This window comes from Panthera onca, chromosome B4 (assembly GCF_046562875.1).
Source record: "Panthera onca isolate mPanOnc1 chromosome B4, mPanOnc1 haplotype 2, whole genome shotgun sequence".
Lineage (NCBI taxonomy): Eukaryota > Metazoa > Chordata > Mammalia > Carnivora > Felidae > Panthera > Panthera onca.
Genome location: NC_138345.1, coordinates 55,665,503 through 55,680,173, shown reverse-complemented (window position 1 = coordinate 55,680,173; position 14,671 = coordinate 55,665,503). Strand labels below are relative to the sequence as shown.

General features: G+C 38.2%; 1 protein-coding gene across 23 annotated transcripts in view; it reads left to right on the top strand.

Moving 5' to 3' along the window:
- The window catches only part of C2CD5 (C2 calcium dependent domain containing 5), a 102,918-nt gene extending 88,542 nt beyond the window's left edge, over positions 1-14,376 (top strand). For 11 of the 23 annotated variants that reach the window (XM_078450023.2, XM_078450019.2, XM_078450017.2 and 8 more), the window contains 5 exons: positions 3,840-3,890; positions 4,761-4,862; positions 6,167-6,357; positions 12,163-12,309; positions 13,045-14,376. In XM_078450023.2, coding sequence (XP_078306149.1) covers positions 3,840-3,890; positions 4,761-4,862; positions 6,167-6,357; positions 12,163-12,309; positions 13,045-13,176 — 623 coding nt within the window. In that variant the 3' untranslated portion in view covers positions 13,177-14,376. The remainder of the gene's footprint in view (positions 1-3,839; positions 3,891-4,760; positions 4,863-6,166; positions 6,358-12,162; positions 12,310-13,044) is intronic. The other 12 variants (XM_078450025.2, XM_078450010.2, XM_078450026.2 and 9 more) reach the window with 4 other exon arrangements.
- Positions 14,377-14,671: the final 295 nt, after the last annotated feature.

Below are 14,671 nucleotides of genomic sequence, written 5' to 3'. Positions count from 1 at the left end.
TGAGAAACTCATCCCAGATATGGGAAAGAAGGAAGGAAAGAGAATTGGTGGAGAAGTAGGGATAAGGAATCTTTGCTTCTTCAAGGCAGCTTGAGTTCAATGAAATCCAGAGTTTGCGGAAGAGGGAGTAAACAGCAAAGAAAATGGAACTGGGTTACTGGGTTATTTAGAAGAGAAGATAGAAAGGGTGGGACGGAGGGGAGAAGTGAATGCCTGGAAACAGGCAGGAAAACAGAAAATGGGCATTAAAGAAGACAGGTTGTTTAGGCTGTTGTACTCCTTTAATTGTACAAGGTGGAAGCTTTAATGATCCTAATAGAGAAGCTAATTGTCTTTGTCATCTAATGTACATATTGTGATAGTAGTCGAGTTTTTCCCATAGTGGACTCTCCAAATTGAAGCTATTTATATTTTTCTCTGTGCTTTAAATATCTTTTAGCTATAATATGGCAATTTCATTATCAATCCACCAGTATTTGAATATCATTATGGACAAGGTTTCTACTGAATGTTTATACACATAATTTGTCTTATTTAACTCAGTCATTAAGCCAGATTTTATAGTTATAGGATATAGCTAATCAGTATATTATAGAGTGACAGAAATGCTGAAAGAGACATAAAGTGAAATTTTGATCATAATAACTTAAAACTAAGAATGTTTAAATAGCTAAATAAAGCAGACATTTTTAAAGACTTCAGATTGCATATGAATTTTTTTAAGTGGGCTCCATGCCCATCATGGGGCTTGAATTTACAAACCCTGAGATTAAGACTTGCTTGCTCTACTGACTGAGCCAGCCAGGCATTCCAGATTGCATATTTTTTAATCTGCCAGAGAATCCTTAAGATGACCAGATAAGATTATCTCAAGTATTTTTTAATTATTCAAAGCAAAGATGATTTGTAGATTCTAATGTGAATAAGTTGTCAGAAGAGTTATTGATCATTGTAGAGCTTTATCATCGCCAGCTGATACCTTTGTCCTTGGTTATGACAAGTTATTTAGGAGAATGGAAGAAGTCTCAAACTTCAGAAGCATTGGAGCATGTATAATTGAGGGAGGAAGAGTCCTTGCCACATCATTTTCTGTTTGTCATCAATATGCTCATTTTCACTCAACTGCTTTTAACCTAGGTTAGTCTCCCGCCCCACACTGATAGGGCTTGTTAAATACAATTGTAGTGTACTAAGAGAATAATAAAACTTTATTTTCTATTTGTCTTGCTGACTTTCTAGGATTGTTCATTGGGGGGGGGGGTGGATAACAGGGTTATCACTTACTGGTGACTTTTTAATGAAGCAAAATAATCATTTTTTTGTATCCAGTGGAAAAGGAAATTGTAAGAGAAGTGGGCTACTGTGTGGCTTCGTTGAGACTTTCTGCAGCTAGAATGGGGATACCTAACATAAGAAGTGTTTGTCTCAAACTCTTTCTCATGTGGAGCAGAGACTTTCACGTGTAGACAAATATACCAATGGCTGGCAATGGGCATTAGCTACTCAACAAATCTCAAAGATTTTAATAAGATTTCTACTCCTGAATGTGAAATATGTTCTCTCTCTCTCTCTCTCTCTCTCTCTCTTTTTTTTTTTTAAGTATTGGCTTAGAGATTGCATATGTGTTTATTTCTTTTTCACCAGAATTGCTAGTTTGCCAGTGACCCAGATAACTAATATCTGTAGTACCTTCTCTTTTGAAAAGCCTATTACCTTGCAAGCCAAACTATAATTAGAGGAGCAGAGTGACTGAGCATCTGAGGTCCTTAGATAACTGAGGTGTGCAAACGTCTGAGGTGCTGATCACCTGTTCCCTGGACCACCTCATCTTGGGCCTTTTTTCTGTGAGAAAAATTAAGATCTTGGCAAGCATGTTGGGTGAACCTGCTGTCCTGAAGTGAGATAAAAAATCATCTCCCTTAACCTTTCCCTTAAGAATATCTGCAATTTAAAAACTTTTTTTTTCTTAAATTTTAATTCAATACATACATATATGAAGGCAGGGAATAGACGTTTTCCCTTGCTCTTTCCCCCCACCCCCTTCTCCACCCTTTGTAAAAATTTTTTGGGAAAAGTAATAAATGTACACGGTGAAACATTCAAATCTTATGAAAAAATCAAATAGTCCAAAATCTAGCTCCCCCTTCTCCATTCATTTACCTTTTCACGAGGCAACTACTCTTAATCAGATTTATTGTCTGTCTTGCAAAGATATACTATTTATCCTTTAAAAAAAACAAATATTTTACAGATGAATGTGTACCTTTTGTTCTTTTTTTTTAAATTTATATTTAGAGCTGGTAACAGATACTTTCTACATGCTCTTTTGGTGGACATTTGTTATTAAATTACATGTAGTTGCTACTCACTGGGGAGTTTCCTATTACCCAGATAATACTGAGTTATAGAAGATAATTTCATGTTAATAATTTTCACATTTTTTTAAAGCTTTGACCCCTGTTCCCTCATTTTAAAAGCTTTCACAGAATTCCTAAGGCCAAGTATATTTTCTGTAAGTCTCTGCCCCACAAGTCTGTACTACGTAGGACATAGGAGAGCCCCGGGAGCCACCTGGGATATGGAGGCTGAGGGTGGGCATTTGCTGTCCCACCTTCTGCACCGTGTCTGTTTCAGTGCTGAACTAGCTGTCCCTGGAGATGTGATAGGCCTCTGAGTGTCTGTTCTGTTGTAGTCTCCTTCCTGTGGGTTCCATCTCCTCCTGGACTTCCAAAGCTCCTCAGGATCCTGAATCAGGGAGGACTCTTCCTGTCTAGATCTACGGTCTTGAGGGCATGATGGTCAGGGGCACACCCACAGCATGGTACCTCACAGTCATTTTGTCGACCCTACTTAGCCCATTTATTCAACAGCTCTGTATTGTAAGAGGAATGTCAGCCACTCTACACTTTGCAGTATTAACTGGTGGTCACTTGCCGTATAAAAATGGGGAGAGGGAGTATGCATACTTCCATGCACCCAATTAGCAAGAACCTGTCCAAACCTTCTTTGGTATAAGGTTTAACTTCGTTAATTTAAGAATATTACCAAAAGATTAATACATTAAGCAGAGATAAAAATATGTATTTACTTAATTTATAATTAAAAAAAAAAACTGGATGACTCGAATTATTCTCAGAAGTTTTTGTAGTGCTGTTTAAATTTGTACAATACTTTAAATAGCTATAATAAAAATATGAAATATTAGGGAAAATTCTGGATGCTCCTTTTGTGAGGTTCCTGGAAAGGGAGTGATTCTAGTTTGGGACCCTAGTCATGTCTGTGGAGAGTACTTTTTGGTTCCACAACGTCTTAATGCCACCAGAGGGAACTGTTGACAGTGAAGTCCTTGAATGAAGGGGATTGTGGTAGTGAGGGGGAAGGTTATGGCCAGTAAGCAGCTTGTGTTTATCTGTGAGACACAGGTCATTGCCTTGTCTGTAATTTGTAATCTTATTGACCCTTCCCACTCCCCATTTTCCCTTCCAAGTTTCATTTCAGGTTTTCTTTAATTTCTCTGCTCAGTTTTTTCATCCTGCTTTCATCCTACTAACATTTGTTACTATGTTTATATTTTCTCATGTCTATAATGTTTCTGAAACTCTTCTTGTGTTACAGTAACAGTCTTCCTTGACATGCTATTTATTAACTGAGCCAGTTTTCATATATCAGTAGAAACTGCACTTAAACCCTGAATTCTTCTATTTGGTTTGCTTTTATAATGAAGCCATAAAGATTTCCTCCTATTCATCTGGCTTATAGATGGTATTGACAAACAGCAAAGAAGAGATACTGGCTTGTACTTAGCATCCGAGCTAATGTTGTTCATATTGTCTTATTAGAACACCTGGAGAGTGCAAGTTCTAACTCAGGTATACCAGCTGCACAGAGAGGTGAGTTTGTCTAATTAAGCAAATAGTCACCAAAGGTGTGAAATTCTAGTGTGGTGGTGCATAAACATACAGACATTGAAGAAATGCACTGGACAGTGGAATAAACACCAAAATGTGGCATTATTGTAGTTAGAATGTGTCGTTAAAAATATTAATTAACCTAATATTTAAGTTTTTAGCATCTTAATAGTTTCCCTGTTTCTCAAAATAAAATTTTAGCTCTTTGACATTCTTTTTAGCTTAGTAGTAGTAAAAGCTATTTTATTTAAAAAGGAGAACTCGTTAGACTCGCATCTGCCTCCCCACTCAATGTTGTCAGAAGCTTGTTACCAAAATCAGACGTGAAAACAGAATATTGACCACAATAACCCTTTGGCCTTTCTGTTACTGATGGTAGAAAGAATGTGTTTTAATAAAAGATAAGTCAACCAGTGATTTTTTTTTTTCATGTGTTCTTCAGCATTTGATTTTCATTATTTTTGTTTTAGGGTAAAAATAAGGAATTAAAGTCCTAAAATATAGACAGTTAAAACCTTGTAAAGAAAAAGAATGGGAAATAACATTAGTCAAAGCGGTATATGGTCCTTGCAGTGATATTTTGGTAAGACCTTGCTTCCATTGCCCCTAAGAGACCACCACACAACTATGACATCACCAAAAATGCTCAGCCAGCTAATTAAGAACTTGGTTTTGGACAAATCAGTGTCTAAAGCTTGACTCTTTACTATCTCTCATATCTGACTTGAAAAGGACCATTCTTTTTCTAAGTTACAGTTAAATTACATCATCGGAAGGAGTGTTATGACGAGTAAGAGACGTCATCCATATTTTTTCTTTGTTTTTTCTTTTGTTTTCTGTCTGTGTTTTCAGCAACGTCAGTTGATTACAGTTCCTTTGCAGACAGATGCAGCAGCTGGATAGAGCTCATTAAACTGAAAGCTCAGACCATAAGGCGCGGATCAATTAAGACAAGTAGGCGGATGTTTCTACCACATTATGATCTGAGAAGCATATCCCTGATTTCCCAGTGGTGAAGGCTAGACCTTTCTACCCTGTAATAACATTGCCGATCAATCATGTATTGGAGTGTGAAAGCTGCAGACTCTAATGGTCACTTAGCAAAAGTTATTGAAGGGCCTTTAGATTTGTTCATTTTAACTGTAGAATTATGTTTTAAAAATTTTACTTTTTGTGAAGGTATTCTTAGAAGTGTATAGATATTATATCCTTCTAATGGAAGGAAATTATGAGCTCTCTTATAGAAGAGATACTCTTTGAGGACCCTAGCTACTATGTAGTATATGGCATCTGTTAGTTTCCTAAGAGTGATAAAGAGGGCTAAAAGAATGAGGTATTTCTGGATAGAAAGTAGTAAACTCTTCTCTCACTGCTAGAATCAGGATCGTTACTTACGTGTTCTTTATACTCCATGTGTTTTGATAGACTTTGAGGTAAACATATTTGAGTGAAAGAATTTATAGTACATTAAGAGAGAACGAATGATGTTTTAGAGGAAAGATCACAGGATATGGAACCAGACAGATCTGGTTTGGGATCCTAGAAGTGTCATTTTAATAGCTGTGTGACCTTGGGCAAGTTATGTAATTTCTCTGAGCCTCAGTTTGCTCATGTGTAAAATGGGGATAATATCTATGTTGCTGGGTTGTAAGGATTAGATAATACATATGCATGTGTGGCTTATAGTAGTTACTTGATAAGTGCTAGCTATTATTATTTGTTATTTTATAAACAGTTAACTTTTAGATAGCCAAGGTCATTTGTTTTTAAAATTATGAGTTTGATCAAAAAGGTTTGGAGAAGAAACCCATTACAACTTGTTAACATAAGGTTTATCTACAAGTTGACAGTGATGAAGTTGTCTGAAACAGATGGAAAAACTGCACTGGGAAATATAACAACTTTCACACTCTCTTTGTAATAATTTGTTCCTACAGCAGATAATTTTTAATGCTCTCCTGCTTTTTGTTTTTCTTCACTTTATAACGATCATTGTGTGTTGTCATAGCTATACCGCATCAGCATTTTCTTTTGCAGGAATGCCATTTTTCTTCCAAAAGAATTCCATTTCAGCATTTCCTCTCACGTTTTTCTTTCTCTCTTTAATTGCATGCAGTGCATGATAATTTCTTTACTCTCATGACATGGCTTACCCTCACAGACAGCTGAATGTTGTCACCACTTTTTTGGAAACCTTAGGGAATAATTGAGTTACCAACATCTGATCTTGAGGTTTTGTTTTCTTTCTCCAAATTTAGCTGTCACCGTTGAAAAAGCAAGTCCGATGGGTGAAGGAAATTTCCGGAACCGTTCTGCTCCACCTTGTGCAAATTCTACGGTTGGGGTTGTTAAGATGACACCTCTTTCTTTCATTCCTGGAGCAAAAATAACTAAATATCTTGGGATAATTAACATGTTTTTTATCCGGGAAACCACTTCTCTTCGTGAGGTAGGTAATTTTATAACATTGTTTTTGTACATTTTCTGATTGAAGACATTAGTATCAAAACCAAACGAATTTCAGGTTGTTATTTTTTGCCAAAGTATAGACACATGCACACACACACACACACACACACACACACGCACGCACATGTACCTTTTCTTTTCTTTTTTCTTTTCTTTTTTTCAGTAATTTGTCTGGATTAATTCTAGATTAGACTTACCAAATTTCATATAGCACCGAGTATTAGCACAAGAATTGTGTTGGGTTTAATTTCATTTATTTTTAGAGATTCCAGATCCTTATCATAAGTAAAACAAGTAAATTAATCCATGTTGGATTAGAGATTTAAAATAGCCTGAAAGAACAGTTCAGTTTTTTCAAGTAGTTATTTGCCTGCTATTATTTAAATAGCAGTTTTCATGGTTTTACATTTAGAAACTGTAGGGGACTATATTATAGATAGATGTCTGTGGATAGTTTATGTCTGTTTTTTTTCTCCCCCTGAAAAAGAATGTGGCTGCTCATTTTATTGCCCCCTCCAGAAGTATATGAGGATGCCATTTATTCAAATTCTTACCCCACAGTGGGTAACAGTAATTATAATGTTTTGATGTGGTCACATTTAAGAATCAGAGTCAGTCTATTATATCTTTCATTACATAGGAATTTAAACTCAAGGAAAAATTGTATTTACATTGTGTCTTACTAGAGCAAAGTAATATTGTGAATAGGGACAATTTTAAATTATTGAGGTATGAAACTTAATAAACTCTTCAGCACTTTTTTTTTTTTAAAGTCTATGCATTATAAAGATGCCTTAACTATGCTTTTTTTCCCATTGTGTCATCATCAGTGTTTTTGTACTTCCTTAGAAATAATAACCCTTATACTATTTTTTTTTTAATTTGAGAGAGAGAGAGAGAGCCTGAGCCAGTGAGAGGGGCAGAAAGAGAGGGAGAAAGAGAATCTTAAGCAGGCTCAATGAACGCTCAGCACAGAGCCCAGTGCTCTGCTCAATCCCATGACCCTGGTATCATGATCTAAGCTGGACCCTCAATCGACTGAGCCACCCAGGCACCCTGCCCTCATGCTGGGTTTTTTTTTTTTTTTTCCAATGGGGAGGCTGCTATTTAAAAACAAAAAATTTTTTTTAACGTTTATTTATTTTTGAGAGACAGAAAGAGAGCAGGGGAGGGGCAGAGAGAGAGAGGGACACACAGAATCCTAAGCAGGTTCCAGGCTCTGAGCTGTCAGCATAGAGCCTGATGCGGGACTTGAACCCACAGACAGTGAGATCATGACCTGAGCCGAAGTCGGATGCTTAACTGACTGAGCCACTCAGGCGCCCCTATCATGATGTTTTTAATATCGTACTCACCATTCTGCACCTGGCACAGTGTCTGGCAGAGAATAGACATAAATATTTTTCTGTAAATGAGGGCATGACTTCTGACAGATTAATTAGATAGATGTTTTCTTTATGATAAATTAGGAAATCATATTCCATTGTGTTGAGATAGAAAAGATGCTATCTTAATATATTCTCAAAAACCTTTTAATATAGAATTAAAATAGGTGACGCTTTTAGGTCCATTTAAATTTGACAAAGAAAGTTGGGTGTGAGAAACTGGTATGGATGGGTAAATTAACTTTCCAGTTGTTCTTAATAGCACGTACTTATTGCACTATGTTAATCCATAAAATTTTGTTTCCTAAGTGCTTTCTCTATTGCTTGAGAGCCACGCCCCAAAATGTTGCCTCACAGTGGATTTCTCTTCAACAGAGATTTGTAATATTAACTGTATGGCATAATATCCCAAATTTATTTGTTACTTGATAAGTTATTTGCTTACAATTATATAATCTTTTAAGAATTACCCTCTGTAGTCCCTGTTACTCTGCCATCAGAATTTCTAGATTTATTTTCATTTTCGTTTGTTTCCATATATGTTTTAATTTCTTCTCTAATTGCCTGGTTGACCCACTCATTCGTTAGTAGGGTGTTCTTTAACCTCCATGCTTTTGGAGGTTTTCCAGACTTTTTCCTGTGGTTGATTTCAAGCTTCATAGCATTGTGGTCTGAAAGTATGCATGGTATAATTTCAATTCTTGTAAACTTATGAAGGGCTGTTTTGTGACCCAGTATATGATCTATCTTGGAGAATGTTCCATGTGCACTCGAGAAGAAAGTATATTCTGTTGCTTTGGGATGCAGAGTTCTAAATATATCTGTCAAGTCCATCTGATCCAATGTATCATTCAGGGCCCTTGTTTCTTTATTGACTGTGTGTCTAGATGATCTATCCATTTCTGTAAGTGGGGTGTTAAAGTCCCCTGCAATGACCACATTCTTATCAATGAGGTTGCTTATGTTTATGAGTAATTGTTTTATATATCTGGGGGCTCGGGTATTTGGCGCATAGACATTTATAATAGTTAGCTCTTCCTGGTGGATAGACCCTGTGATTATTATATAATGCCCTTCTTCATCTCTTGTTACAGCCTTTAATTTAAAGTCTAGTTTGTCTGATATAAGTATGGCTACTCCAGCTTTCTTTTGGCTTCCAGTAGCATGATAAATAGTTCTCCATCCCCTCACTCTCAATCTAAAGGTGTCCTCAGATCTGAAATGTGTCTCTTGTAGACAGCAAATAGATGGGTCTTGTTTTTTTATCCATTCTGATACCCTATGTCTTTTAGTTGGCGCATTTAATCCATTTACATTCAGTGTTATTATAGAAAGATATGGGTTTAGAGTCATTGTGATGTCTGTATGTTTTATGCTTGTAGTGATGTCTCTGGTACTTTGTCTCACAGGATCCCCCTTAGGATCTCTTGTAGGGCTGGTTTCGTGGTGACAAATTCCTTCAGTTTTTGTTTGTTTGGGAAGACCTTTATCTCTCCTTCTATTCTAAATGACAGACTTGCTGGATAAAGGATTCTCGGCTGCATATTTTTTCTGTTTAGCACACTGTAGATATCGTGCCAAGCCTTTCTGGCCTGCCAAGTTTCAAAGGAGAGATCAGTCACGAGTCTTATAGGTCTCCCTTTATATGTGAGGGCACGTTTATCCCTTGCTGCTTTCAGAATTTTCTCTTTATCCTTGTATTTTGCCATTTTCACTATGATATGTCGTGCAGAAGATCGATTCAAGTTACGTCTGAAGGGAGTTCTCTGTGCCTCTTGGATTTCAATGCCTTTTTCCTTCCCCAGTTCAGGGAAGTTCTCAGCTATAATTTGTTCAAGTACCCCTTCAGCACCCTTCCCTCTCTCTTCCTCCTCTGGGATACCAATTATGCGTATATTATTTTTTTTTAGTGTATCACTTAGTTCTCTAATTTTCCCCTCATACTCCTGGATTTTTTTATCTCTCTTTCTTTCAGCTTCCTCTTTCTCCATAACTTTATCTTCTAGTTCACCTATTCTCTCCTCTGCCTCTTCAAGCCGAGCCATCGTGGATTCCATTTTGTTTTGCAATTCGTTTAAAGCGTTTTTCAACTCCTCGTGACTGTTCCTTAGTCCCTCGATCTTTGTGGCAAGAGATTCTCTGCTGTCCTGTATACTGTTTTCAAGCCCAGCGATTAATTTTATGACTATTATTCTAAATTCACTTTCTGTTATATTATTTAAATCCTTTTTGATCAGTTCATTAGCTGTTGTTATTTCCTGGAGATTCTTCTGAGGGGAATTCTTCCGTTTGGTCATTTTGGAGAGTCCCTGGCGTGGTGAGGACCTGCAGTGCACTTCCCCTGTGCTGTGGTGTATAACTGGAGTTAGTGGGCGGGGCCGCAGTCCGACCCGATGTCTGCCCCCAGCCCACTGCTGGGGCCACAGTCAGACTGGTGTGTGCCTTCTCTTCCCCTCTCCTAGGGGCGGGATTCACTGTGGGGTGGCGTGTCCCGTCTGGGCTACTTGCACACTGCCAGGCTTGTGTTGCTGGGGATCTGGCGTATTAGCTGGGGTGGGTAGGCAAGGTGCACGGGGGCTGGAGGGGCAGGCTTAGCTCGCTTCTCCTTAGGTGGTCCACTTCAGGAGGAGCCCTGTGGCAGCGGGAGGGAGTCAGATCCGCTGCCGGCGGTTTGGCTCCGCAGAAGCACAGAGTTGGGTGTTTGCGCGGAGCGAGCAAGTTCCCTGGCAGGAACTGGTTCCCTTTGGGATTTTGGCTGGGGGATGGGCGGGGGAGATGGCGCTGGCGTGCGCCTTTGTTCCCCGCCAAGCTGAGCTCTGCCGTCCGGGGGCTCAGCAGCTCTCCCTCCCTTTGTCCTCCAGCCTTCCCGCTTTCCGAGCAGAGCTGTTCACTTATGACCTCCCAGACGCTAAGTCGCGCTTGCTGTCGGAACACAGTCCGTCCGGCCCCTCCGCTTTTGCCAGCCAGACTCGGGGGCTCTGCTTGGCCGGCGAGCCGCCCCTCCGCCCCGGCTCCCTCCCGCCAGTCCGTGGAGCGTGCACCGCCTCGCCGCCCTTCCTACCCTCTTCCGTGGGCCTCTCGTCTGCGCTTGACTCCGGAGACTCCCTTCTGCTAATCCTCTGGCGGTTTTCTGGGTTCTTTAGGCAGGTGTAGGTGGAATCTAAGTGATCGGCAGGACGCGCTGTGAGCCCCGCGTCCTCCTACGCCGCCATCTTCCGGACCCTCTCAGAATTTCTAGATTTAAAAGGCAGGAAGGAAACAGATATAAGTGAAAGAAAAAATGTCCTGAGCTATGATGAATTGGAAGTAGGCTGAAATGCCTCAGTTTCTCAGTTACAAAGAGAGCTGCCTTTACAAAACTACTGCTTTTTAGAAAGGTGTGATCTGGTCAAATGTTTTTTCTAACAGTGCATTAAATTTTGCCATTCACTTCCAGTGTAAAGTTTGAAATTTCTTCCTAGACTGTAAATAACCTCCAGTAGAATTCATAGAAAGCTGAGGTTGAACAGCATTTTAAGCTCTCAGCTAGACTTTGGTTTCTGTTTTGTTTTCGAACACTGAAAACATTCTCCAAACTACTGGATTTCATTCCCTGACAAATATGTATGGAAAACTCAGTATGTGCACATACTGAGTTGTGAGCAGAACAGATGACAGTTTCTGACCTGATGGAATTTACAGTCTGGTAGAACTGGAGCATGGTGGACATTAAACAAATAATCATGTAACTTATGTATAATTACTAGTGATGTTAAGTAATATAAAGAAATACAACAAAGGCTATCAGAGGAAATAACAGGGAAACTTAATTTAGATCTGATAGTCAGGGAAGGTTTCTCTGAGAGAGTTACGTATAAACAGGGACCTGAGGAATTAAGAGTTATTCTGGTGGAAAACTGGGGAGGAGCCTTCAGGAACAGCATGTACAATGACCCCGAGGAAGGAAAAGTGCTTGACACCTATGGAAAACTGATAAAAAAGGCAAGTGTGCCTGGAACATGCTTCAGGATGGGGGATACGGATAGCAGAGAAGTTTTATTATGTATATTTGCCATCAATTTGTGTGAATGATAGGAACGATTTGATGGAGATGTTGAAGATGGAGAAACAATTTGAATTCTTGCTCTGCCATTTTTTTTTTTTTTTAGCTATGTGGTCATAGCTAGTCAGGGCCACAGCTTTGATTTCATCATCTGTAAAGTGAGGGTACTAATCCCCATCACAGACATGTGTGCAGTAAAGGTTTGTTCATTCATGCAACAGATCCCTGTTATGAGGAAAATAAAAATGATCATCTATTATATTAAGATCATTTAAGATGTTTTAATATATATTATTTGGCATTTTATATACATTCATGTCCACGTATATAGTTTGATTTTTTGCATATTATTATTTAGGAAGGAGGAGTCAGTGGTTTTCTCCATGCTTTCATTGCTGAAGTGTTTGCAATGGTGAGAGCTCATGTCGCTGCATTAGGAGGGAATGCTGTTGTCTCCTACATAATGAAGCAGTGTGTCTTCATGGAGAACCCAAATAAAAACCAGGTGAGATGTAGCTGGAAACATCCAGTGAGGGAACCTGAGGATTTCCCCTGTGGCTTTCCCATCCTCCCATTCATCTCCCAACCAAAGGGCATTGCTCTTCAGAGCTTTTGGATTCTAGATGTTTAAAACATGTTTTAATAACTATATTAGTAACCATGGCATACTGTTTTCACATCCCAGATCTTCTTAAATATCTCTGGAAGTTTTGCTCCTAAGTTACTGTGAAAGCCACCTCTAGTTTGGACTATGAACTGTCCAGTTCTAACTGCCATACTAGTGAAGAGTACATCCCGATGGGGCCACACTCTTTATCTATTTCTGTAATAACATCAGAGTTTCTTTGTTTATTTGTTTTTAAAGTAGGCTCTATTGACCCTAGATCAAGAGTCACATGCTCTACCCACTGAGCTAGCCAGGTGCTCCTGTTGATGTATCTCTAATAAATAATTCTGTTAGTGGGAGCAAAAGACTGTTACTTAGGATCAGTTTTAGAATAAATTTATCAGTATTGTTCCTTTAAAAAACTTATTAATTTTTTTTTGTTTTTTTTTTTTTTTCAGTTTTCTTGTGAGTTGCCTTCTTTTCATTTGCTCATTTCTCTATTGGGTTGTCTGTCTTTTCTCTAGTGACTTCAAAGCCTGTGCTTTTTAGCTATGCAACACTGCCCCTAATATAACAGAAAATTATAAGCATATTATTGAGTTGGTGATTAAACATGTCCTGTTGTTTGTCTAGGCACAGTGTCTTATAAATGTAAGTGGTGATGCAGTGGTTTTTGTTCGTGAATCCGAGTTAGAAGTGGTATCAACCCAGCAGCCTACCGCCAACTGCCAGCCATCATGTACTGGAGGAGAAGTTACCACCTGAAGTAAATTAGAAAGAGTTCAACTAAATGAAATTCATCTGTCTCCATTGTTTTGTCTTTAATTATCTTACTGGACTTTTAAAAGTGAACTTAATTTCAGATCATTAAGAGAGAATTGGTACATTTTGAGTAGATTTGATTTGTCTCTAATCTCTTGGAGGCATGAGAATTTTTAAACCATGGTGTTTTGTTTGCCAAGCCACGCCCCATGAAATCTTGACCCTTCACTAAGTTCAGATAGATTTCTCAGAGAACTGTAGCAGAAATGGAAGCTGTCTGTAATTTATGTTGACTTTAATAAAATCATACTTTGAAACACAAAATGGTGAGATTATCAAGAAATTATAATAACTACGCTGGTGTAATTGAGAGAAATGAAGCAAGAAATTTACAAATTGTTAATGAATAATCTGATTTGAGGAATGTGTGGGAAAATGGAGAAAAGTTTTGAGAAATCTATGTGTGTTTCTTAATGCGTTTTATTTTGATAACTGAGTTTGGAATTTGGTAACAACTGAAGGGGAAGAGTGCTTCAGCCATCTTTTAAAAAGTTAAAATTACTGTAACTTGGATCCATATTGTGTCCTAACTGCTGTAAAAGAAAATGTAATTTATTAGAACGAGTGTCCTTCCATTGAAAGTTTTAATAATGTTTGTAAGGAGGGAGGAAGAAATTAACTACATAACTTTATAACTGGCCAAATTTTGTTAGTGTTTTTGTTAGTGTTTAATTTGTCTAGAAGAGGCTTGGCTTCAACTGGGAAGAAAAAGGTCAGTGAGTTTTGTTGAAGTAGTTAAAATATAATTGACCTAGTAGGAGTATAAAATTATTTTTAATAGAATCATACTGCACTCTTACCAAATAAACAGAACTATATCTTAGGCATTTTTGATGGTAAGTTAGATTGTATTTGGCATAGAATTTGGAGATGTAACTTGAATGTAAATATGCTGCAGAGTGTTGAATGTATACGTAGAAACACCTTTTCTGTCAATGCCAAATACCTAGTGCAAATGAACCTTAAAAAGTACATTCCTCCTTTGCACAATAAAATTTCTGTATAAAACTCATGATTTCGCTCTTTCAGGATAACAAACTACCCTAAAAATTAGGAATCAATTCCTTGTTATCACAGGTGTCAATATTTTTCTGTATTTTGTTTATAATTTTATTTTTTAAATAAAAAGTTTATAAACTGGAATATCCCCTATGTCTCTGCTTGCCTCCCTTGTGCAGTACTGCCAGTAGTCTGAAACCCCTTCCCACCCGATGGTCTCCATTCCTCCCTTCAGTCAGCAAACATCTGTTGTGCATCTGCTGGGACTGTGGCATTTTCATGGTCTTTGGTTGGTAGGTATTCACATTCAACATCTGTTTGTTGAATGCTTGTTAGATCCCAGAGCACAGTTTTAGGCAGTCACCAAAGCACACCTAAGTTCTTATGATCATGGAGCTTATCTTCCATGGCTACACAAGTGAATAATTTGTAAACTGTG